Genomic DNA, 24,370 nt, shown 5'->3' with positions numbered 1-24,370 from the left:
CGCCAGAAGCTACGCCGCGAGCCTCCCCAGCATTTCTCTCCCCGCCTTTGCAGATACGGGTGAAGCCCTCGTGTCTGAAAGCGCGACCAGAGACCCAGATCCTCAGTATTCCAATGTGGGGCTCAGCCCTGTCCTGTTTCCATGGCAAGAGACGGACTCCAAACAGCTCGGAATCCTGACGCTCACCTCCAGCCAGCGCCCTCTCGCGTGGGAGCTCATAGGTGAGTCGGGCGGGGATTGGCTAGAAGGCGCGCCGGACAAGCGCTTTTGCCCCCCTCCTGCCCCCCCCCCGCAGTGTGGAGCGCCGTGGCTCGGCTGGAGAGGGTCGCGGGTTGCCTTCGAGGCGCTCTTCCTCTGAGGAGGTGCGCTGACGTGGGAGCAAGGGAAATCCGGTGATTTTTGCGATCCTTCTTCGGGATTGCCATGCCTCAGCTGGGGAGCCCGACATTGGGCCGTTCTAACGTGCGGGTGCGAACACGGTTGGATGTGCGAACACGGTTGGATTTCCAAAATTACCTGGATCCGGAATGGGAACTGGACGGTAAGTAAGGTCCAGTTTAAAGTCAAAGCTCCGAGCAGGCCGATTAGGTAGTTGCTTCAATGAAGCGATTTGGGGTTTTAGGAGGGAGCTCTTAATTTCACTTAGTTTACTGTGTTTTTATTGCTAATTTACAACCAAGAGAAAGACGCTTCTGAAATTATTTGCCTCGGGTTCCAGAATAAATTTACACCACCATGATTCTATATAGACTTCTTTTAAAATAACACTATCTAAATGGACTGTCACAGTACTAAAGGAACATAGTTCCTTTGTTCAGTCATTTACATACCAGCAAAATTAGATGGATGTGTAACACCTGCCTGCCAAATATATATATTGCAGTGCGTTATGGGACCTTTAACAATATATTTTCTTTCTTGAGAAATAGATAGCATTGTTTATTTCAGAATAGATAGCAGCAAAAAAAAACCTACTTTCAGTTTTCCAGGATGTAATCACAAAACTAATACATTAGGGGTTAATCATGGAACAAGTGAATAAATTAGTACAGTATTCTAAATTTCCATAAAGGGCCCCTCTCTTTCATCAATAAATCGGAAACAAGTATCTTGTTAGTTAGAAGTTTAAGTCACTGCAGAGAAACATCATAATAAGTTGGCCATAGAATGTACCGTATGTTGGAGATTATCTAGTTCAAACCCCATTTACTATAGCATTCCAAATTCCAACTGCAGCATTCCTGAGAAATGGTTGCCCAGCCTCTGCAATATATTTTTCAAAAAGGAGAGTCTGCTATCTCCCAGTTGTTGAAAAGCTTCTCATTGTTGAATTTCTGAGAGCAGAAATGAATAGAATGTAAACAGGCAGTTGCCACCAACAAGTGAGTGTGGTAAACAAAAAGTCGGTTGACACATATGTACAGATAGTCCTCAATTTACAATCATTACTGAACCTGGCAGTTGGTCACAAATGGTTGTAAACTGAGTCACATGACCAACCCATTTTACAATCTTGTGGTGGTCGTTAAGTGAACAACATGGTCATTAAGTGAAACCATTGTTTGCTATGGGCAGTTTTTGTGAGAAACTGGACGTAAATGCCGATTTTGGGCAAAAATCACAGTTACATGAACACAAGACACTGCAAATGGTTGTAAATGCAGGCCAGTTGCCAAGCGCCCAAAACATGGTTACATTGTGACCATTGTAAATGTTTTGTTGTAAAGTTCCCGAATCATGATCATATGACTGAGGATCATGCCATCACTATGGGGATGTTGCAATGGCTGCAAGTCATTAACCTATTTTTTCAATCCCCTTGTAACTCTGAATAGTCGCTGAGAGAGGCAGTCAATAAGTGAGGACTATCTCTATTTTTCCTTTCTAATTATGTTTTTATGTAAATTCCAGGTAATTAAGTGAAATGAAATAAACTGGCTGGCTATATTCTCTGTTTCACTGAAAAGTTAATCCAGTAGATACAAGGTGTCATTCTGCTTTTTTATCATTTTAATTTTGTAGCATATTATAAAACATTGATACAAACATTTGACTGACATTAATTCTTATTTGGGTTTTCAGATGTACAGAAGGGAAATTCATTTGGATCCTGTCAGGAAAAGAAAATTTTCCCCTTTCATCATGCACCAGACCGATTAGGTAATGAGTACGCACCAATTAAAGGTGATCCTGATCTTGGGCCAGGAGCTTATAATCATGCAGAGGCAAGTAGTGCTCCCTTTCATTTTTATTTTCTCGCCAAAAAGATATTTAATTTGAAGTAAAGAAAGGATATTTACTATTCAGATTATATTGATTACTTTTGCTTTCAAAATTTGAATATATTGTAAATAAAAGCAATGTCTCTTGTCTTAAAAAGTAGATAATTAGAGAATATTTGCAAAGATTTGAGAGACCACAGTTGAATCCCATTCATCTATTATTTTCACAGGATGACTCTGTACTTGATACTGTCTTTCATTTCTATCTACTTCACATGATTGCTTTCAGCAAAAATCCATGAGTACAAGTTCTGTTATTTAGACTAATGAACCCTAACATTTTGTGTAGTGAATGTGCAAGCTACCTAACCCCCCCCCCACCTAATGTTCACTGAGGGACATCCAATTTATGGTCACTGTCTCAGTTTCAGTCCATATCAAGAGGGGAAAATGTATTTTGTCATATGGAAAGAAGAGACATATTTGGTGAATGGACTCAGTTGAATTCCTCAACTCATCTGTCTCCTAGATCAGAGCAGGTTTTGTTGTTTTAAAAAATAGGGACGAACTCTGGGGAAATGGTATAGGAACCATGGATCATTGTGTTTGTTGTACTTCTGTCCCTCTGCTACTGCTAACAAATTTTAGAAATCAGAAGATGGTTAAGGATGGACTGGATCTGTACTAGGCTTGTTGCCTGGTTGGCTGCTTTTGTGGACCTGTGCTAGTTGCCCCTTGTATTTTATTTTCATCTCTTTGCTACCAGTGTCTTTCATCACATAGACCAGATAACTGCATGGGATTTTCCATTTGGAGAGGCTAATCAGGACTTTGGAGCTTGGATTATCGGTGGTGGATCGGTGTGTGGGTGTGGGGGGGGGGAATAGCAGAAGAGGGTAGTCTGATGTGGACCCCCCCCCACACACACAGGCTTTTTCTCTGATTGTTCCAGAGAGGGAGAAGATTATTTTCCTCCCAATTTTGTCTGTCAGCTAAGTCTTTTGTTTGTGTGCTTTCCCACTCAGGGTGAGAGCCTGAGAAAAGAGTTGATGGAGGAAGGTGGGCTGGGTGCCTGAGGGTGCTGAAAGCTAGTAGGGCTGAAGCAACTCAGAGTTCTTTCTCCCTCCCTGGAACAGATGTAGTTAGTTATTATTGGAGTTCCTGGGCCTTTGGAATTTGGTTGTCTGGCGGGGAAGACAATGTGGCCATTGAGGGGACATGGGTGGGCCATAATATTATAATGGTGATGGGCATGGGAAGATATGGTGGGAGACAAGCAGGTCGCACCTAGGAAAATATTTCACATTCCAGCTCCTTGGTTTTAGCATCTATGCCCAGCAGCAGCCTGTCAGAGGCTCTGACTTCTGCTTGTTCCTCTTAAATGTCAGGTTAGTTTTTAATAAGACCTTTTTGATCGTAGATGAGAAGGCCAAACTGGCATGTGTTATTGAGACCTGGTTGGGCCCAGTAGTAGGGGTCTTCCTCTCACAGATGTTACTGGCTGGGCTTCGAGTTTGTCACTAACTAACAACACGGAGCAGGGGTGCTGACACAGCAGTTGTCATCTGAGAACTGCTTTTGGATTTCAAGGGTGCTGCCCAGCAGGTGACAGGAAGTGAGACCCTGCTTAATAAGTTGAGATCAATTGGGATTGTTGCTATTGTACCAATTTCTCTGCTGTATAGCAACCGCCCTGGATGAGCTACTGGGAAACCCAGGAGACGAGTCAACTAGTGAGGTAGTGCTACCATTTTTAACATCACTTTGTCTGCTATTCTCTGTTTTAGTTTGTTTTTTTTATATTTTACAATGTATGTGTTAATGTTTTTAGCTCTGTTGTATGCCAACCAGAATCTCTTGTTTGTGAGATGATCAGTAATCTAAATTGGTTTAATAAATAGTAAGTGGGAAAACAAGTGGAGTGTACCATTTCTTCAACCATTCTTCTAAGTGAGTCAAGTTATCCCAATAAGTTAGGGGGGAAAGGGGGCAATTGCTTTGAGAAAATTCTATTTAAGAAAAAGTTAAATTTAGGTAGGATACTAAATTATAATTATTTTATTTTATTATTCACCACCGAGCTCCAACATTGACTTTTTAGTTGTCTGTATATTATAATTATTCCTGTTTCTTTGCACTACTCATGCTTTCTCTGACAGTGCTCAAGATTTTTTTTACTTTTTATTAACAACTTCTCAGTAGAAATCTTAGTTTTGCAGGCTCTACTATGCTGCTATACATTGTTTCTCCCCCCCCCCATTATTATAAGGTAGAATAACTTCACCATTTGTTTTAATATATAGAGGAACAATCTTATATATAACTTGGCTCAGAGACCACAGAGTACTAAAGGTTACAGCATGGGAGCAAGAACAACACCACGTTTTGTGATAATAAACAAGGTAAAAACATTTTCAGTACATATACTCTGCAGTAGGAGTTCTCTTCTGCAGGCATGAAATCCTTCAGCAGACAACTCTTGCAGCCAATGTTCCTTGCATACATTGAGGAAATTCACTTTCTATACTGTGGGTCCCATCTAAGGAAGGCCTTCTTTGTACTCTAAAATTTTAATTTTAATAGAATGCCAAAATATTTCCACCACAGCCAGCAATACAAACCAGGGTGGTTTCATGCTTCTCTAGAAGAAAACAGTAAAAGTAGAAATATTACTTATATTCTTTAAGTGTTGTCACATTTTTTTTAGTGTGAAATAGACTACATTTGATTTGCTGATATACTTGGACTGTGGAGTTGGGTAGGGAGCAGAGATGCTCAAAACAAATTAATGCTTCTATCCCTGTTTATCCATAAGTTTAAATGAAACTCTGTAACATTGTGCTGTAGAGATATAAAATAATTAAAATAAATTCATCATTAAAATAAATTCAATACTAGCCCAGACAATAGTTTAAAAACCCAGTGTTTTGGGACATTACTGAGCATATGAAACTGGATAGATAAAAGGTTTCTTTTGCTCAGGGTTTAAATAGTTAATGGCTGAGCAAACAGACAGGAAGAAGATCATTTAAAAAAAATCCCAATTCATTTCAGAAAAGCTCCAGAAAAAGAAGGAGAATTAAGCTTTATTTATTTGTGTGACATTGCCTCACCCATCCTGCAACATTAATATCTTATGTTGGATGATTTCATATACCCAAAACACCTAATTACACATTAAATTATTCTAATCAGGCTCATCAAACTAGAAAGGAATCTCTAATATGGCTGTGCTGTATTTTGAATCTCTATCTAAATAAATTCAAAATACAGCACAGCCATATTAGAGATTCCTTTCTAGTTTGATGAATCTGATTAGAATAGGATCTCTATCTAGATAGAAACAAAGTAAAGCAACTATGTTGTTTTACAGGATTGCACAGTTACAATCCTGGTGTGTTGAAGTAATTGATAATGCACAAAAGTTTACAAAAATATTAAATTGAATTTTAATTACCATTCCTGATTTATTTACAATATATTAATTCTATTAATTCACAAGTTATTCTATTTTGATGGGGTTTGATAGAGATAAAATCAAGATTATTCACTCGGTTTAGAACTGAAAGTTAATTGGAGTGCTTATGGACTTCAAATTACATTCTTTATCATTGCATTTTATGCTCTCTCTTTTTTTAGCATTTGACCCCTGCACCTACAACGTATCAGTCAATATGGATCAAAGAACACAAGCATAAGACTGAACATTTCCCATTTCTCAGCAATATACCACGGTTTTTAGAGCAGGTTCACGATAGAGAACTCTTTCCTGGGTACTGTTTTTCATTTTTTTTAAATTAAAAATTGGTTATGGAACCTGAACAATAAAGGAAGTTCAGTGCTAAGGGGGATAGGCAGGAAAATCTTATATTTCAGCTTTGTTTTGTTTTTCATTTAATTTTGGAAAGGATTTAACTGTGCATAAGCTGGAAATGGTGTGGTTTAGTTAGTCATGGATATATTGGAGGAACAAAGCGATCTTTAGCAATCATTAATATGTCTGAATGTCTTAATACAGTGATGGTGAACCTTTTAGAGACCGAGTGCCCAAACTGCAATCCAAAACCCACTTATGTATGGCGGGCGCAACTACAGTGGACGTGGCAGACTGGGTGGGCATGGCCGGGGTGGGCATGGCCTCCTTGACGTTGCTTAGGGGGAGGGACACCTGTGGGAGCCGGGCAGGGCAGGGTTGGGGGAGATCCAGGAGATCTCTGGCGGGTGGGATGGTGGGCTCCCCAATGGCAGCTCCAGGCTGGCTGACCTTAGGCCAGTGATGGCAAACTTTTAGAGACCACGTGTGCTGGGGTGATGATGCATGCCCACAGAGAGGTCTCGGCGTGCCGCCTCTGGCACCCGTGCCATAGGTTCGCCACCACTGTCTTAATATATTCCAGCTGGAGCTCCCATAGTGTCAGTGGGACTCCTGTACTTACAGATTTCGTTGGATTTATGTGTTGGTATAATTGCCATCTTATGCTGTTTTGGAGGCTCTTCAACAAGTATTTTAACAAACGCTAGTAACCCTCCCAAAATTTGCTAGGTTAAAACGAAAACCTGATACATCTTAACCTTGACAGTGTATAAAAATTACCGTAATACAGCAATGAAATTATTGTTGTATAAGCCCTGTGGGCTTTTTTTCATTTGAAAACAGTGTGTGGGAGGGAGAATCAACAGAACCTAAATAGGATATCTGTTTTACTAATCTGAGGCATACTTTTTGCATTAAGTTGAAATGTCATATGATTGCAAATTATTGACAAAAGACTGCTTTTCTGTTAATTGACAACATGTAACATTGCATTCTTGGAGCCTTTCTGTCTAAAGAGCTTAATAAAAATGCATTCTTTTTCATCATAAAGTTTTAAACCTTTACCCAATTCCATCTATAATTTTATTTTTTTAGTGTTTATTTTTATCAAAAGAAGAGAGGAAAAAGATAAATAAAAAACTACAGCAAAATTTTTAAAAACCCTATTCTTTTTTATTTATACAATTTATCAATATTATTTTGGAGCCCGGGTGGCACAATGGTTAGAATGAAGTATTGTAGACAAACTCTACCCACAGCCTGGAGTTTGATCCTGACAGGCACTCCAGATTCACTCAGCATTCCATCCTTCCGAGGTCAGTTGGTTGGTAAAATGGGACCCATATTATTGGAGACTATATGCTGACATTGTAAACTGCCCAGAGAGCTGTAAAGTACTATGGGATGGTATATGAGTCTGAGTGCTATTGCTATTGTATTGCTATTTTGAATGGAAAGTGTTTTTTTAACAATTTAACCAATCCAACGCAACTATGAAAAAAGCACAATATGCAATGCTATATTTATTTTAAGTTATATAGTACATAGCATAAAAATTGCAGTACTGTATATAACAGAAAATAATACATATCTGTTCTCTCTCTCCTGTCTCCTTAGACCTGGAACTTATAACCCATACAAGTTGCCACATAGGCATGTCAGCTGGCCAGGGAAGTTTGGTTCCCCAGACTGGTCTTTAGTTCCAATGCCACAGAGAAGAACTTTCAGAGCTGAGGTGTGAAATTTAGGGTTAACAATTTGGAATGACAGAAATGCTTCATTTATTGAAATAGATCAATATATTTTCTTGTCTTTGAGCAACAGCTTACAGGAAACCATGTGGTAACCTATAGCTACTAGGCTATTTGTTGGGGAAACAGATGATCTGTTTCTATTATACAGCAATTACTTTATTCATTTCTTGTTTTAACATTTAAAGACTATCATGGCATCAAGTTATTTGAACATCTGTTGACGTAAATTCTAGGTTGGTTATAGATGGCTTATTTTCTGCCATACAAACCAACAGGTTAGTGGATAGCAAACCAGGGTCGCCTGATGATGATTTTTTTTTGTGAACCTCCTCTCTCTCCCTCCAAAAGTGTTTGGCTGGTTCACTTCAGATGGGCCCTTAAAATGGTTCTGTCTACAGACCTTTATATGGCTTTGCTGCTCTTTGATACTATCTTGTCCTACAACTAAACATGGTTAATATTAAATAGAATAAAATGATTATTCCATCTTCTATATTTGAACCACAATAAATAGATTTATGCTGGGGAAAAGAATATAGAGATTCTGCTGCTCGTTGCTGCCTAGGTAAGATTATGAATACAGAAATTGTTCATCAACAAAGAGGAAGGAGAGAGATGGGATGGAAAGTTCAAGTTATATACTGTGGAGCATAGCCATGCTCCTGAATGATACTCCTCTAACTAATATGAAGATTAAAAACCTCCTTTTTTATGGGGGTGTTTTTGATACAGTCTTATTTATGTAACTTCTTGGACAAATCCATGGCATTTTCTTGCAGAATTTCTTGTAATTGTAGAAATGGTTTGGCGTTACTTTCTTCTTCAACTTTCCAGTCTAGTGCTGAAAGCTAATGAGCACCCAATGTCCTGCAGTTTAACAAGAACTGTGTCCCCCCCCACCACCACCTCCAATCCAGCACATTATTATTATGCCATGCTAGCTCTGGTACATAAATTATAATGATATAATAGTATAAGTTTATATCATAATCTCTTTATGGTAGTTATTTTTTAAAGCTGATAACACTTGTTTCTCTTCCTGCAGAATTTCTTTGCCTGAAGTATTTTGTGGTGATAGATTTGCTTTTAAGCTAAGGAGAGACAGTCTTGATTACTATTTGGATGGGGGACCTCCCCAGTCTAGACAGGGAAGTTGGATAATATTCCTGAAGAAAAAATACAAGCCATATTCATATCATGCCGACTGAATTGCCCTCCAAATTTATACTTTTTATTATTTGTCCAGTAATTATGTAATAATAATATAATGATAGCAATTATGTACAGTAATGTATTTAATTTTTTTTTATTTTTTTATTTCAGCTGCTTTCAGATAAAGAATTCAAGAAATATCGGAATCTGGTGGCCTATCTGAGCATATATTATAGTGATTAATTCTTGTGGCTGAAGATATGTCCTCTCCTACATGCTTAGACCACTAATTTACTTTTTTATCCTTAGAATTAGAGCATTTTTAATTAGTTTATTTCTTGGATTCAATAAACAGACTATTTCACAAAGAATGTCTTTGTTAGCCTTTTAAATGCTTCTATTTTCCTAATGCTCTCCATTGTTTCAGTATAACACATTTACTCTTCGGAAGATGTTTCTAATATAAGAGTTTGGATTTTGCTAACAGCCACATCTGTTAAAATGTTTCTGGTTTTGAACAGTTTAACTATAGTAATACTTAAGAAAAATGCAGATTTTCAAAGTATGATTTCTACTGATATATCAGTTTGAGAGTTAAGATCACAATGCGCACAAACGTCATGCCAAATTGGAGAAATTATTATGAGAGCAAGCATGTATTGATTAAAAGCTAAAATTGAAAATATTTTGTCCTGCTATTCCACTGCACTGGCCAGTATTTTTTGAAAGCCAAAGGTATTAGAAGTATGTGCCATATGATTTGATATAGTCTTTCTTGCACTGCATATCCAAATGTGACTAAGAGTGGAAATTCCATGAAATATATGTGCAGCGATATGTGCAATGACATTTTTAGAAGTTTATTTTAGCACAATGCTCTTTTCTGTCTACTGTTTCATTCATACTGAACAAGAAACAGAGATTTATCATGTGAGGAAAGACTTCCATACTATATTCTTGTAGTAGAAACCACGCTTTTCATTTAACTTGAACTGAGTTGTAGCTATTATATTTAGGAACTAGATTTATACCTTTTATATCCATTATACTTCCAGTTGATGAAGAACTATAACTGAGCTGTATAATCTTTTACCTTCTGTACTCTGTATGGGAGAAAACACGGGTAATAGAAAACATATTACAATTTCTAGTCAGTTTTGTTAGATAATATATTAAATTGTTATAGCAGGCAATTACTCTGCTGATGTCTTCTATGTAGCATGATGCCTAAGTACTTTTCTGCACACCACTGTATAAAAGGTTTTTTAAAGTTCCTTTATATATTCTTGATTTTTTCAAAAATTAGCTTTCATTTAGAAGTTTCATGGAACTCCTTATGATTCCAATGAAATCCACTGTATATCCTGTAAACTAGTAGATTTAGATTAGAACGTACACAGAACCACTTGTAACAAAATTGAAAGAATTTATAGCTTTCCAAACAGAACCATCAGTTTCAATCCTACAGTAGCCTTCTTCATGGTAGTATCTTTTAGATGTTGATTGTGTAACTCCCCTAACCCCTGTCCATTCATCAAGCTGGCACAAGGAGACTTTTGGTACAAATTTTATAAAAGATACTACACTAGGAAAACATCTTTACAACATAAATCCTGTCTCTCTCTATCCAGTCATCCACTTAGTAAAGTAATTGATAACTTACTGTTAATAACCAAATATCCGTTTTTACATTACTGCAGTGAAAGAAACTTAGAAACTGGTTATGAGTCATTGATTTATTAATATTTCTTTTTCAAAGAAATATATCACCTGAACAGAAAGAATTTAAGACGTGTTAGTCTTCCACTGAATGTTGTTCTATTCTTCTTACTGAAGCCTGTGGAACAAATACACACAAAAAATGAACTGTAATTGAATTTCAAGGCAAAAAACTGCAGTCAGAAAAGACTGAAGGTGGGACTTTCTATTTTTTTTAAAGTTTAATAGCAATCTTCTCTGAAGAGAGTATAAGGTTTGGACTACAGCATAAAAGAATTAATTCTTTCACCTGCTTGCACCATAGTGCCTAAATTGTCTTGCTCGTTGCTATTTTTTTCTGGGGCTTATATTACAATTGTATTAAACACAACTTATTTTTGCTCAAAAGCAAAATGGCAGCTTCCTAAAGAATTTGGGGGAAACAAGTTTTGTTTTCGGTTATGTTTTATTCAATTGTGGGAATACAATAATAGGTTTCCCATTGTATTGCTTTAGTTTGACCCATTGTAGATATATATGTATCTGTTATTTCGAATAAAGCTTTAGGAGTTTTAATACTTGGCCCCAACCTTCATTTTAACATTATATGATACTAAATAAATGTATCTTTAAAGAATTTCTGATGGATACCATATGAGTGCTCCAGATAACTTTTTCCCATCCAAATCTTCCCTTTTAAATAGAAAAAAATCATGAAAGATAATGATTCCAAATTGTATGTTTCCAGTGTATGTTTCAAAAGCATTTTCAGTTAAACCCAGCATATACTTGCAATGGCAAAGAATTTAATGACTTTCACAGAAATTTCGTAGGATTTATTTCATAATAGGAAAATCACAAATTCTGAATGCAGTTAATAAGGGGGCAATCAATTCTAAGCATGTCCATTTTGTCCCAAGAGTCACTCTTGCCTAAATAATAGTGCATCCCATGATCAAAATAACTCTTCACCTTATATCCTTCACAATTTTCTCAGCCTTTCCTCATACACTATGAAATCAATCATGCTTAAAGATTTATAATTATTTTGCTATGCGTATAATCGTTCCTGTGGCATGCCATGATGATACTTATGTTTAAATTGCATATTTGAAACAAGGATGCCTTTTTCTAAGAAGACATCCACCAATCACTTTATTTATTGTTGGGGCTCTGAATAACCCAGTCACCACTTCTGTGCTCTATTGTCTCCACCCCCACAGTCATGTCACTAAACATGTTTTAATTCGAGGACTTTCCATTTATTAACTGATGTTGTACTGTATTTTCTTGTTAGCCAACTTCATTCAGGTCTTTTCCCTCTAGAAAGACATTAACAGTAGTCATGCTTCACCATGTAAATTTTTTTGAGTCTAACCCCAGAATATAAATTGGCCATTCGGTTTAGACAATGGAAGGTTAAACTTTTATCTACTTCTAAGTGGACATTATAATGATTTGTAATGTTGTCCTGGGAATTCACCTCCTACTGTCATCTATTCTTATTAACTTTTGTTATTATTACTGATATATTACTGATATATGTTGGTTACTTTTATTTCTATATGCATTATGACTGGATATTATATGATCATTTCATTTTTAAGAATTGGTACCTCCCCAGACTTTTCTTTTGTGTTATATCTTTTTAGATTTGAAAGCCGAGAGCAGGGACTGTCTCTTCCTAATGATCTCTAAAATCAAAGTGAGAATTTACCTATCTGAAGAGCAGTGGGAAAGATGGACACAATAGTATTAATACATTACCTCAATTCATTAGAAAAGTCTTTAGTTTATTCACAAGGGGGTTGATTCCTTGACCACAGAAACTGCCAGAGAAGTCATCCAGACCAAGAGTCCAGACCATGGCTCCTCCATACTTTTTCCTCTTCAAAAAATCAGTCTGCAAAGAGAAACAGCAGCTTTTAGAATTAGCTGAGTTGAAGGTATACTTCCTCATAGAAGAGAGAAGTATACTAAGCACCTAAGCAGAGGAATACAGTGCAACATATTCAGTCATGGAAACTCCCATTCCCTGCTAAGAACATTGGAGTAGGCCAGTCCAACTGTTCCGAATGTGGTCCAATTTCAAGCAGGCCAAGAGAGATTCTTTTTAACATATCTCCACTGCATTTAGAATGCACCACAGCAACTGTCTATAACACATTCAGAATTTCTAACTGAATAATATTGTAGTATATTTCTTGTTGCTGAACCAACAGAGTTTGTCTAAAGGAAGAAAATTTTCATTTATCTTATGAATCAGAATGAAACAAAATAAGGAATTATCTTTCAACTTATAAATAATATATATTCAACATATAAATAATTCAGATTGTTGTAAGAAGTGACATACAAGTGTATACACAGAGACATACCCACACACACACACACACACACACACACTCATATACCCATATATACAGAAAAATCACTTCTACTTCCATTGTGTTGAACAAGTGAGTGGTCCAACTACTAAGTTCAAAACTGAGCAACTGAGAAATAAGAGCATGTTTAAATTGTATAAGAATACAAAGATGTTTAGATTTAGCTCTATCACACGGAATGAATAAATAGTTAACTGGACATTGGACCATTTTGTTATAAAGTTCAGTGGTTCTATGTGAATCTTAAATAGGGATGGTGCATCTGAGCTGCAAAAATCCTGACTATCACTAGATGGTCATAAAAAGCACTTCCTGTCATTTTATAACCCTTTATTAATTGTCTGGATTTTTGCAACCCAGAGATGGTGATACTGACTCAATGCTCTGAATCTGTTGACAAAAATTCTTTGTATTATTCAGTGGCATCAGGCCTAGATACGAATTTATACTGTGTAACAGCATGACAAGATAACTTTAATGAGCAGATGGAACTTTTCCATATACATTGTATATTGGAACTTAGTCATGAGTTTATTTCATTGGTTAAACTAGATTTAACTCAATCATTATTACACAAAATGACAACTTACTTTAAAATGAAAACTTTTTTCATCATCATATCCAACCCATTCTCTATTTTTGAAAGCATATGGAACCTTCTGTTTCTCAATCCATGCTTTTGTAGCTCCTTGTAAGAATGTACAAACCTGTCAAAATGATTATGATCTGTTTATTCAAAGCAGTTCAGGAGAGATAACAAAATAAAACAGAATTATTTTTATAATATTCCCCATTGGAATAATTGCTATTAAAGAGTATTGTCGTTTGTGTGCTCAAATTTTCACCTACAGCAGTTTCTCAAAAATAAATGTAGTATAAGAATGGGAAAAGTGGGTCAATTGATAGCCAATTATTAGTGTGGGGGGGGGGCATAAGAATCCCAATTTAAGTGACTTTTGTAATTATAGTAAATAGAAACAATTTGGTTCTGTAAATATTTACTCAAACAGAAATTCCATTAAATTGCGACATTGCTCCCGATAAACATGAACAGAATTATATTGCTAAGATTTTCTTATTATTGTTAGGTTTTGATTTTTTTACCCTATCTTTCTTTCAAGTATTTTGGAGACACATTCCAAGGAAAAACCAAGGATAACCAGGGGTTGCCACCTAGTTAGATAACTTATAATTTTTAATAAAATGAAGGGCATTTTACCTCATAATATGCCAGGATACCAGACTGTTTGGTGTAGACTCCAGGACTGCCTCCACCAGAGGCTGGCGCACCAACATTAGTATTTGAAGTAGAAAGTCTAAAAGTACGCCCATATGCTGGATATCCCATCATGAGTTTTTCAGATGGTGCCCCACTTTTATTCCAGTATGTCATTGCATATTCCTGCAGTACAGAAACAAACAAACATTGTATGCACACTTCTGCATACATACAGTCTGTGCACCGTACAAAGCAGGGTAGAGGAAGATCAAGAACAATATGGTCATTTATTAGTTCTTTCGGCAGCAAATCATACAGCAAACCACATCAGATGGACAAATAAATAGTCCCATCTTTCAGTGCCCAATTTTAGTGTTTGATGGGAATGAGAACAGAAGGAGAAGCTATAGCTGGAGCAAATGCCTTTTACAAATAAATAAAATTAAACAATAAAATAAATAATTAAAAAAAGATTGGTTCCAGCCTCCTTTCTGTCTTTCTCCTTGAGCTAACTCACTGCTTTTTCTAGGTTCAGATTATCAATCAGATTGTGGTTTCAATAAGTGAATTAGTGATTAAAAATGCTTTCAAGTGATTAAAGTGCACATCATGCTTAGTGCATCATGATCTTTGCACATCACGCTCAGTGCTTCCTAAGTTTAAAAAAATGAGAATTCAAATAGATGAATTAACTAACTTGTGAGCCAGATTCAAGTGACCCATTAGTTATAGTACTAGGTTGTTAATATGGTGTAAATCTTGTTACAGCCAGAGCTTGCGTAATCCTTTTTCAATTACTGTACCCAACTCAAGCTGCCTTTCACTGTCTTAGAAAGTATAAGAGAATTCCATTTCTTCTTTTTCATATCTTGCCTTTTGTCAGTGATACAGCAATTTTAGCTGGTGGGATTAAAAAAAATAAACCTTCAGCTAGCATTCTGCTTTTGCTGAGAATAGTCAATTCAAACTTGTTTTGATATTGATATATACATCAAATATCTTGAGTTTCATCAGTAATCTACATATGTTTGCGTTGCTTAATTAAATTCCCACTATGAGTACTACAAAAGTGATAACAGATCTTTATGTTGCCATTTTTCTTACACAATTGTAGAAGGGAACTGGGTCATAGTCCACTGAACCTTGATACAGTGGGCTGTTGTGTCCTGTCACTGGATTCCAACTTCCATGGAAATCATAAGTCATCACATTGATAATATCAAGATTCCTAAATGCAAATTAAAAATAAAGGACAAGATTAAGGAACAATAAACAGCCAGTATAAAGGATCAAATAACAATAGCTATTTTGGGACATAAACACATGTGTAATGGATGTAGTTAATGCTCTTTAGAAAGCTCTCAGAAACCTTAACTGAAATACCTTATATCACTTTTTCCCAATCTGGCCCCTAAGAGATAGGATAGATACATCTCATCATCCCACAGTCTGTTATCCGATCTTGCAGAGGTAATATTCCAAAGCAAAATGCAGTGGTAGCTTGATACTCAACTGCTTTGAAACTCATAGAATTTGACACTCAATGCATTTTGAAAATTTTGTCCTGGTACTCCTTGTTTGTTTAGCCAATGCCACAAACTAGAACTTGTTGGCACTGGCTGCCTTGTGACTCACTAGATTATTCCTCATGAGAAAAATTTGCTTGGCACTCATTGTTTTTAGTACTCATTGCACCTCCCAGAAACAATTAAAGATGAGTACCGAGATATCACTGTAAGTTCATATTGGACCTCTCTCTTAGACTGCATGACCTACCTCCCCAATGCAGGTACTTCATATGCAGCATCTATGGTTGTTTTGCTTGCAGATACAGCTGCTGAAAGCAGGAGCCGTGGCTTTCCAGTTTGTTCACTTTCTCTTGTAAAGGCTGCTAATAATTCCTGAAGAAGGAAACAGAAGCAGCAGCAGTTACTATTGCTCACTTGCAAAAGACCAGGAAAGGGTTCAAAGGAAGCTTTGTCATATTAGAAAGTTTTCATACAGATCAATCCATTAAGTCATGGGACTATGTAGCTCAGTGTACATGTACATTTATGTGCATGTGTAATTAAGATTCTCTCTCTCTCTCTCTCTCTCTCTCTCTCTCTCTCTCACACACACACACACACACACACACACACTATACATGTACTGAGCTACATAATCCTATTATTTAATGTTTGTATGTATATACTGTGTGCGTACATATATGTAAATATACAGTATACACACCCCATATACATATAGCTTATTTAACTGAATCTTCTTTTTACATTGGGTAATTTAAAGAGCAATATGTGGAGAATCTTTATGGTAGAACTGCTAACATGCTCTCAGTGCAGGCAGAGCAAAATGTTTCAGTAATTCCCACATTCCAACCACCTGCATTCATATTTTGTTTCCTTTTCCTTACCTTGATATCAGTCATAAGAAAACTAATTGATACAAGCTCCTAGTTCATTTAGAGGTGTGTTAAACAAGGAATAGAAGAGCGAGGTGAATCTAAGTAAGCCTCCAACATACAGTATTCCTTTGTCACTATCTCTGGTGCTATATTAGAATCAAAAGGGCACACTGAAATCTCTTTTGGAATATGAAAGGGATGGTGGAGGAGGTTCTAAGGCAGTTGCCCAGGAGAGGAGCAATGATTTGTATTCTAGATTGTAGCTTTAAGCACCAGTCCTATAGCATTTAACTTGGAAAATAAGCATCCCTGAATTCAGTCAAACTTATTTCTAAGTAGATATGCACAGAATTGGACTGTTAGTCATGAAATAGTGTAAGAATATTTGTAAATAATACAAAAATTTATTTGGATCTTGGATCCTGCTTTTACTCCTACTATCTATTTTGCCATTCTAAATAAATGGAAGCTAGCTATAAATACATAAGTAATTCATACATACTCTGAGATATACTGCCCTTTTATTTGTATATTCCATCAATAAAATATCTATTCTAGGACTGAGTTTTCGAGCAAAATTGTGATAGAACAAAATTCTGAATAGCAAATCTTAATTGGACATTGATTTTCAATTCTAATTTAATAGAAATTTTTATTGCAGTGATTCACTATTGTTGAATGGCATGCATGCAGAATATCAAAACACACAGTTTAAAGATCTTACAAGACTCTTTTACAAAAATTTCAATTAAAAGTTTATACTTTCAGTCTCTCACCTGAATTAGAATTGTAAACAGGTGTTTATCCTCTGGAGGGCTACCTTTGAAACCTGGATATTCCCAATCCAGATCCAGACCATCAAATCCATACTCACGGAGAAAAGTTATAACTGATGAGGTGAAGATCTGGCGATTTGCTGAAGATGATACCATGGTAGTAAATCTGGAAGAAATACATTATTTTGGGACAGCCTAATTTTCTATGTTAATTGCCGTGGACCTCTAACTATGAACCATAGTTAGAAACTGGCAAGATCCAGCACCCACCTACCCTTAAAAAATAATAATAGAAATTGCTATATTTGCTTCTAAATTCAGCCAAGTATTTTCAGAGTATTCCTTATAGCAAAATGAAAATATAAATGAAATAAGGAAGGAATTGAGTTTATAATTACTGTGGGATGTTCTTACTTATCACCCTTCTCTCTTTCTTTCTTGTAGTGTACTGGCCAAAATGTGCCAAAACTGATTGGTGTTCTATCCTGAAAGCCCTTTTTGCCAGCAGAATTCCTTCTCAGCTACAGAGATGGAATCGCCATTCTTTCATATCTCCTTTAGACCAGACCAAAAATCACATTATTACAAATACATGAACTCTTTCAGTGGACAACTTTAGGAGAAAAGTCTTACTTTTGGTTATTAAAGTTTCCCCCTCCAACAGCCAGCAATGTGAGTAAATTGCTATTTCTGGAAAGCAAGAAAAATAATATAAACATTCTGTGTATATTGACAAATAATCTATATCTTGAAAATTATCCCAAGATTCCCATCAACTGTTCCCTTTTATATGTGTACCATAAGCGAATAGCCTTTGAGGAAAACTTTGTGCCAAGATTTTATTGACACAGTAGAGATTAAAGAAACCCTACATAATAGACTAAAACATAAAAGGCTTTTGTCCCAAAGATGCTTTTTCAGGAGGCAACTAGAGTTCATTATTTTTCTTTGAAGACATTTCAATTCTCATCCAAGAAGCTTCTTCAACTCTGACTGGATGGTGGGGAATAGAAGGATCTATATGCCTTGCAGACAGCTGGTCATTTGCATTCTTTTAGAGAGTCGCTGGGGCCATTTGGAAGTTTATCTGTGTCCTCAGAATCACCTGAGTAGTGCAAATGTATGTGGAGCATAATAATAATAGTAATAATAATAATAATAGTAATAATAATAATAATAATAATAATAATAATAATAAAAAAGTTGAAAGGGACCTTGGAGGTCATCAAGTTCAACCCCCTGATCAGGCAGGAAACCCTACACCATTTCGGAAAAATGGCTATCCAGTCTTTTCTTTAAAACTTCCAGTGTTGGAGCATTCACCGCTTCTGGAGGCAGGTTGTTCCATTGGTTAATTGTTCTAACTGTCAGGAAATTTCTTCTTAGTTCTAGGTTGCTTCTCTCCTTGATTAGTTTCCATCTATTGCTTCTTGTCCTGCCCTCAGGCGCTTTGGAGAATAGCTTGACTCCCTCTTCTTTGTGGCAGCCCCTGAGATATTGGAACACTGCTATCATGTCCCACCTCGTCCTTCTCTTCATTAAACTAGACATACCCAATTCCAGCAACCGTTCCTCATATGTTTTAGCCTCCAGTCCCCTAATCATCTTTGTTGCTCTTCTCTGTACTTTTTCTAGAGTCTCAGCATCTTTTTTACATTGTGGTGACCAAAACTGGATGCAATATTCCAAGTGTGGTCTTACCAAGGGATTGTAAAGTGGTATTAATACTTCATGTGATCTTGAGTCTATCCCTCTGTTAATGCAACCCAGCACTGAATTGGCTTTTTTGCGAGGCAGGATATTTTCTGTCCTGTTGATGACAGGTGCAGGCTGTCTTGGATGAAAAGCAAAATGTCTTCAAAAAAAACCCCCCAAAAGTCCAGTTGCCTCTTGAAAAAGCTTTGGGACAAAGCTGGATGACTGAGAATCTCCATAGACATAAAAAGGCTTTTACATTCTGGCTTTTCTGGCAGTTCCAGTAGAGATAGAGAACATCATTTTCCCTTTCTCATTGAAATTACCAATATAATTTGGACTTCTCAAACAAATCTGAAAACAAAAGGCTAGTATTATTTTAGTTAGATTATGATTTACTATGATTCATTAAATTATTATTTTCTTCTGGATAAAAATAACTTTGGGTCTATCTATCTCACACACAAGTCAATTCCTCTATCTGGCTTGCTGGTTATGTTTATGTAAATAAATATATAAGCACTCATAACTAACATTTGCATTTTCCTAATGGTAAAAGAGAAAGTGAGCAGAGAACATTGGCTTTTAACTTAAGACTTTCCATATACTAGGGATATGTGTGCAAAAAAGTTATTTGCATACATTGGTTTGATCCCTAGAAAATATATCTACTCCGAGCAATACCCAATGTTCCTTCATCCAGAAAACATAAAATACACAATTGTTCTGTGTAAAGTTGGTTGTGAATCATCTTGCTGCAAACTGAGATCCCTACAAGTGTATCAAAAGAGCCTGACTAAGCTAGGAAGAAGACAAAACTGTAGAGCAGGGGTGTCAAACTGCCAGCCTGCAGGCCAATTGCATCATACAGAGGCCGCGCCCACCCCAGCTTCGGCAATGCAAAAAAAGTCACGATATGGCACAACACATCATGTGATGCAGTGAATTTGGCACCGTGCTATAGAGAAAGTTCTAAAATATCCTTAAAATAATTTGAAAAACAAAGAAAAATACCCATGCTCTCAGAACTGAGAAGGGGAAAGGGATCACCTTCATATACTTACTTTATATCTGTCCTAGGCCTTGGGCTTATGACCATTTGACAATATTAATAACTAAGTGTCCACAACATATAACTTAAGTGATGAGCTGTAAGGTCTGAATTAAGTGCTTTTTTTCTGTTTTACCTGGTTTTGATACTATCATCTCCACTAATAAAGGCAATATTATTGTTACACAAATATATTTCTTTGGAAAGTTACTTGCCTGTCCTTTAGAGCATTGAGTTCCCTGTAGAGTGTTACATCATTCCATTCTCTAGTTTTAATTTGATTGTTTTCCAAATCCGCAAAAGCAAAAATCAAGTGAGTGCACAGGAATGGATCTATGTTATCTGGGGTGAACTTGGCTGGTTCTTGCCTGTACTGAGCCCAGTTGGTGACATAACAGACAAGTTTGTAGGCAGAACCTGAAAAGAAATGCTTTGTGTAATGTTATAAATGGCTAAAACTGCATGCAGTTTATCTTCAGCGTACATTTGCCTTTTTCCCAGAGGGAAAAACACAATTCCACATGATATAAAAGATAATTAGCTGCATTTAAAATAGTGGAAAATGGTGAATTATAAATAATATAATATATGCACATATACACACTTGACCTTTGAAAGTATTGCTGATTCATTTATATGATTGAGTCAAATTCAAAGGTTTCTGATATAATGAGTTTTTCAAAGTTGTGGCTTGTTGTATGAAACAGTGACATTATAAAATAAGTGACTTTTTTCATAAATGAGACATTGGCAGGACCAGGAATACTTTGGAAAAAGTAGGAACATTACAGGGAAAGCATTGGCCACAAGCTTCAATATCAGTGTGCATTTTTTGTTTCTGGTCCTCAGGAACCAACTATCTCAGTCCTTTTCATTATAAAACAATTTTTAATTATTCTTTGCACTGTAAGTTGACATAGCTCAAAATATCCAGAAAAACCCTATGTATGACTCAGTTATGAAGATGAATTGTTCCAGCATCTATCTTTTCTGACAATAATCATCAGAAAGCAAAATATTTAGAGTATGTGATAACAGAATAGCATTTTTTATTCCATCTAGAATAACCAATGGGAGAGTACAGGCACTAGTCAGCATTTATAGATTAATTATTTATTGATAAGGATTTTTGCTCTAAATTGCATATAAGGCAACTGATAAAACATTGTAGAATTATTCCGGTCTTAATCATATGAGGGAAAAACTATTCTGCTGAAAGAATTTGCCTACTAAAGTTCCTTGCAACATATTTTAAAGCAAATATTGGAGAATAAAAACCTGAAAGTTTTATCCAATGGGATAAAACTTAGAAACTAAAGCCTCAGCTGTCTAAAGCTAATGAAATTGTCAAGGGAAGAGCTAACAGCCAAATTAAAAATTGTGTCAGCAAGCTGATTTTGAGGGAAATCTGAATATATGCATTAGCTACCATACAGAGAGGGAGGGAAACATCATGAAGAGATTTCAGAAGTTACCAGAAAGAAAGAGGAGAGTGAAAAAAGAAATCAGTCAGAATCAGGGAACCCATTGAAAACCATTGTGGCTTGGGGGAAAAGCAGAGTTTCAGCATAGTAAGTTAGTTCAGGTTTCATAGGACTTGTGTCAGGAAAAATAGAAGGCTGCACTCTATACTCTTCCTTTAATGTTCCTGTAAATAAGGAAGTTTGTTCTATTACAGGCTTGCATGAATTCTATGTTCCTTTGGAATGTAGCACAGAAGAATCATACATTAGAATGAAATTATTTGGTCTGAGAAGAATTGGAAAACCCATAGTTAAGAAGGCAAATTTGTCCTATGTTTTAAATAAGGATTTTAATTTCAGTCTATCTTGCTCTTACATAGAAATAGTATTTAAGAAACTATACACAGGCTTAACTCTAGGTGCACTTTGTTTCTAAAACACTTACTACTTTTTACTATATTTTTTAAAATCCACTTCTGATCATGCTAAAGCAGGCCACTTAAGAGTTTTCGAACAGATCTCCTCAACTAACAAACAATAGTAAAAGAGTCCTACCAAACTGCAGATTCAGCAGAACAATGAAACCTGCAAAGCAAAAATGCTCGACATCAGGAGTAGATCAGACGTTACAGTAAGACATTATTTATTTATTTCCCAAACTGTAGACAGATGATCAAATGAATCCATAACACATGAAAAAAGAGATAAGTGAGATCAACTAAATTCAGCAATAAATTACATCATCTTTAAAACTATAGTTTTAATGTCCAGGATTGTGAAAAAATAATATTCATTTCTTTAGCGCTATTTTGCTTATTTGTAATAAGGCTGATCCTTACTTCCCATTTGCCCAGGTACAAGGATGGGCACTTTCACCAGTTTGGGAGGAACAGGAATGATTGGCTGCATCCTCAGCCCCTCCCTCCCGCAACCTGTTGGGAGGAGGATGGCCACCTGAGTTTTCTGGCTCTGCATCAAAAGTAGTCTTTTTTCTTCCTCTATTCTGGAAGCAGCAGGGCAGTCTACACTCTGTTTCCTACCATTCATTCCCTCCCACATAGATGCCTTTGCTTCAGTTGGTTGGTATTTGCTCTGATGGTCCAGGCTCCCTTCCATGGGTCTCGGATCTCTGCCTTCAAGGGCCATTTTATCCAGGGTAACTGGGCTGCCTGCTGCGAAAGACTAGATCTCTGATGTGGGTTTTTGGTTTCTTTTTTTTAAACACAGTCTCTGATGGAACTGTGAAAACATGGCCTCTTCCCCCTTCTCCTTTAACTATTTGAAACTTGACATGTTTCTGCCACATTTTCCCCTTTCTTAAAAAATATGTTCTTATACTGCTCTACTTAAAATGGCTGCAAGTGGTAGGAAAAAAAAACTGTAAAATTGTTGCTATGTCCTCAAAAGTCTTGGTCACTAAAGAAAAAGCAAATATCACTTGATTTGCTGGCGTCCAAGGAAAAAGAAGCAGGGGAATTATCAGTCAGGAACCACATTAACATCCAGACAGAACATCTGGCCACACTATGTGAGGAAGTGGGTAAAATCCAGAAAGAGGTTCCTTATATTGACTTCCTTTCTAGCCAGTTTACACATGGAGAAAAGTAGGTTTTTTTCTATGCAGCATGTGCAAAATATGCATGTTTACTTACCGACCCAGAGTTGTTGATTCTTCATATGGACACCTGCACCTAACCAATCAGATGCATGCAAACAAGACAAATAAGTACAGAGATGCTTCTGTGCTTTCTTAAAAGTTAAGACCATAATCTTGAATATTAGTACATTTAATGCTATATTTTTTAATGGCTAGTTTATTTTAGTTGCAGTTACAGAGTTGGAAAAAGCCAAAATTAACAAAATTATTCATTGCATGCCATTCTAGTTAGCAAGTTTTTATGTAGTTGACATTGTAAGTCGTTCTCGGCATTCAGCATAATAATCAATGTACAAAAAGCCTAAACACACTCAAAAGCCATTTAAATCCATACCTATCAGCTTGAGGAAATCTTTGCAATTAAAGCAGCCTGACCCTCTCTGCTGTTATGCTTCTGTTCATCAGCAAAGTTCTGCAAAGGAAGGAACTTCTCCTATTTCTATCCTCTCTTACAAATCATATCATTCTCCACACCTCAGTTGCTTGGTGTTGTTTTTCAAAACAAACTTTCAACAGTTCTTTATGTCCCAATTAAGTAAACACAAGTCAAGCAGACCCAGCGAAATTAGAGAGTATCAGCGTGACCTCAATACATGAAAAAATCCTAGAACAATAATCAAGTAGGGGCTTTGCAAGCACTTAGAAAGAAACAAGGTGACTACTAAAAGCCAGCTTGTGTTTGTTAAAAATTGGTTATGTAAACCCAATCTTAACTGCTCTTTTTGGGGGGGGGGATAGTAAACCAAGTAAATGCTATGGATAATACATATTTAGGCTTGGGTAAGGCATTGGATTAAGTTAACCATAGCCACTTCCTTCAGAAAATAGAACTATATGGAATGGATGCCAGAGGGTTTCATAGTTGGATGAATGACTATATGCAACACATGGTGTTTAATAGATGTATATCTACCTAGGGAAAAATACCTCAGGATTCTGTTCTGGATCATCTGTATTTCAACATTTTTTTAAAAAATAACTTAGATAAGAATATAAAAAAGATATCAGCAAATTTGCAGATGATACATTGCTGGGAGTTAGTACTGCTAACACCTCAGAAGATAAAGTCAAGATTCAA

General features: G+C 36.4%; 2 protein-coding genes across 2 annotated transcripts; one reads left to right on the top strand and one right to left on the bottom strand.

The window, feature by feature from the left end:
- Nucleotides 1–244: 244 nt before the first annotated feature.
- PIFO (primary cilia formation) lies at nt 245–9,313 on the top strand. The gene is made up of 6 exons (XM_039340327.1): nt 245–541; nt 2,083–2,225; nt 4,526–4,624; nt 5,862–5,995; nt 7,654–7,771; nt 9,114–9,313. The coding sequence occupies exons 1-6, from the start codon at nt 424–426 to the stop codon at nt 9,183–9,185; spliced, it is 684 nt and encodes a 227-aa protein (XP_039196261.1). The 5' UTR covers nt 245–423; the 3' UTR covers nt 9,186–9,313.
- Nucleotides 9,314–10,660: 1,347 nt separating this feature from the next.
- On the bottom strand, nt 10,661–23,743 carry LOC120306661 (acidic mammalian chitinase-like). The gene is made up of 12 exons (XM_039340279.1): nt 23,627–23,743; nt 23,288–23,326; nt 22,191–22,220; nt 20,388–20,589; nt 18,060–18,116; nt 17,427–17,592; nt 16,023–16,147; nt 15,351–15,474; nt 14,247–14,429; nt 13,618–13,734; nt 12,408–12,543; nt 10,661–10,779 (listed from the first exon to the last, which is right to left on the bottom strand). Exons 2-11 carry the CDS (start codon nt 23,310–23,312, stop codon nt 12,409–12,411), a joined length of 1,164 nt encoding a protein of 387 aa, XP_039196213.1. The 5' UTR covers nt 23,313–23,326; nt 23,627–23,743; the 3' UTR covers nt 10,661–10,779; nt 12,408.
- Nucleotides 23,744–24,370: the final 627 nt, after the last annotated feature.

Source organism: Crotalus tigris, unplaced genomic scaffold (assembly GCF_016545835.1).
Source record: "Crotalus tigris isolate CLP2741 ecotype Arizona unplaced genomic scaffold, ASM1654583v1 scf7180000017550.10884619, whole genome shotgun sequence".
Lineage (NCBI taxonomy): Eukaryota > Metazoa > Chordata > Lepidosauria > Squamata > Viperidae > Crotalus > Crotalus tigris.
The sequence above is the reverse complement of the archived record's forward strand: the minus strand, read 5'-3'. Positions and strand labels throughout refer to the sequence as shown.

Bases quoted from the DNA above. Each gene is read 5' to 3' on its own strand.
- LOC120306661 (XM_039340279.1), bottom strand. From the start codon at position 23,312: ATGAAGAATCAACAACTCTGGGTCG. The intron at 22,221-23,287 runs GTAAGTAAACAT...TTTGCTTTGCAG, and splicing joins GAATCAACAACTCTGGGTCG to GTTTCATTGTTCTGCTGAAT. The intron at 15,475-16,022 runs GTAGGTCATGCA...ATTTGCATTTAG, and splicing joins GAAGTACCTGCATTGGGGAG to GAATCTTGATATTATCAATG.
- PIFO (XM_039340327.1), top strand. From the start codon at position 424: ATGCCTCAGCTGGGGAGCCCGACATTGGGCCGTTCTAACGTGCGGGTG. The intron at 542-2,082 runs GTAAGTAAGGTC...TTGGGTTTTCAG, and splicing joins TCCGGAATGGGAACTGGACG to ATGTACAGAAGGGAAATTCA. The intron at 7,772-9,113 runs GTGTGAAATTTA...TTTTTATTTCAG, and splicing joins GAAGAACTTTCAGAGCTGAG to CTGCTTTCAGATAAAGAATT.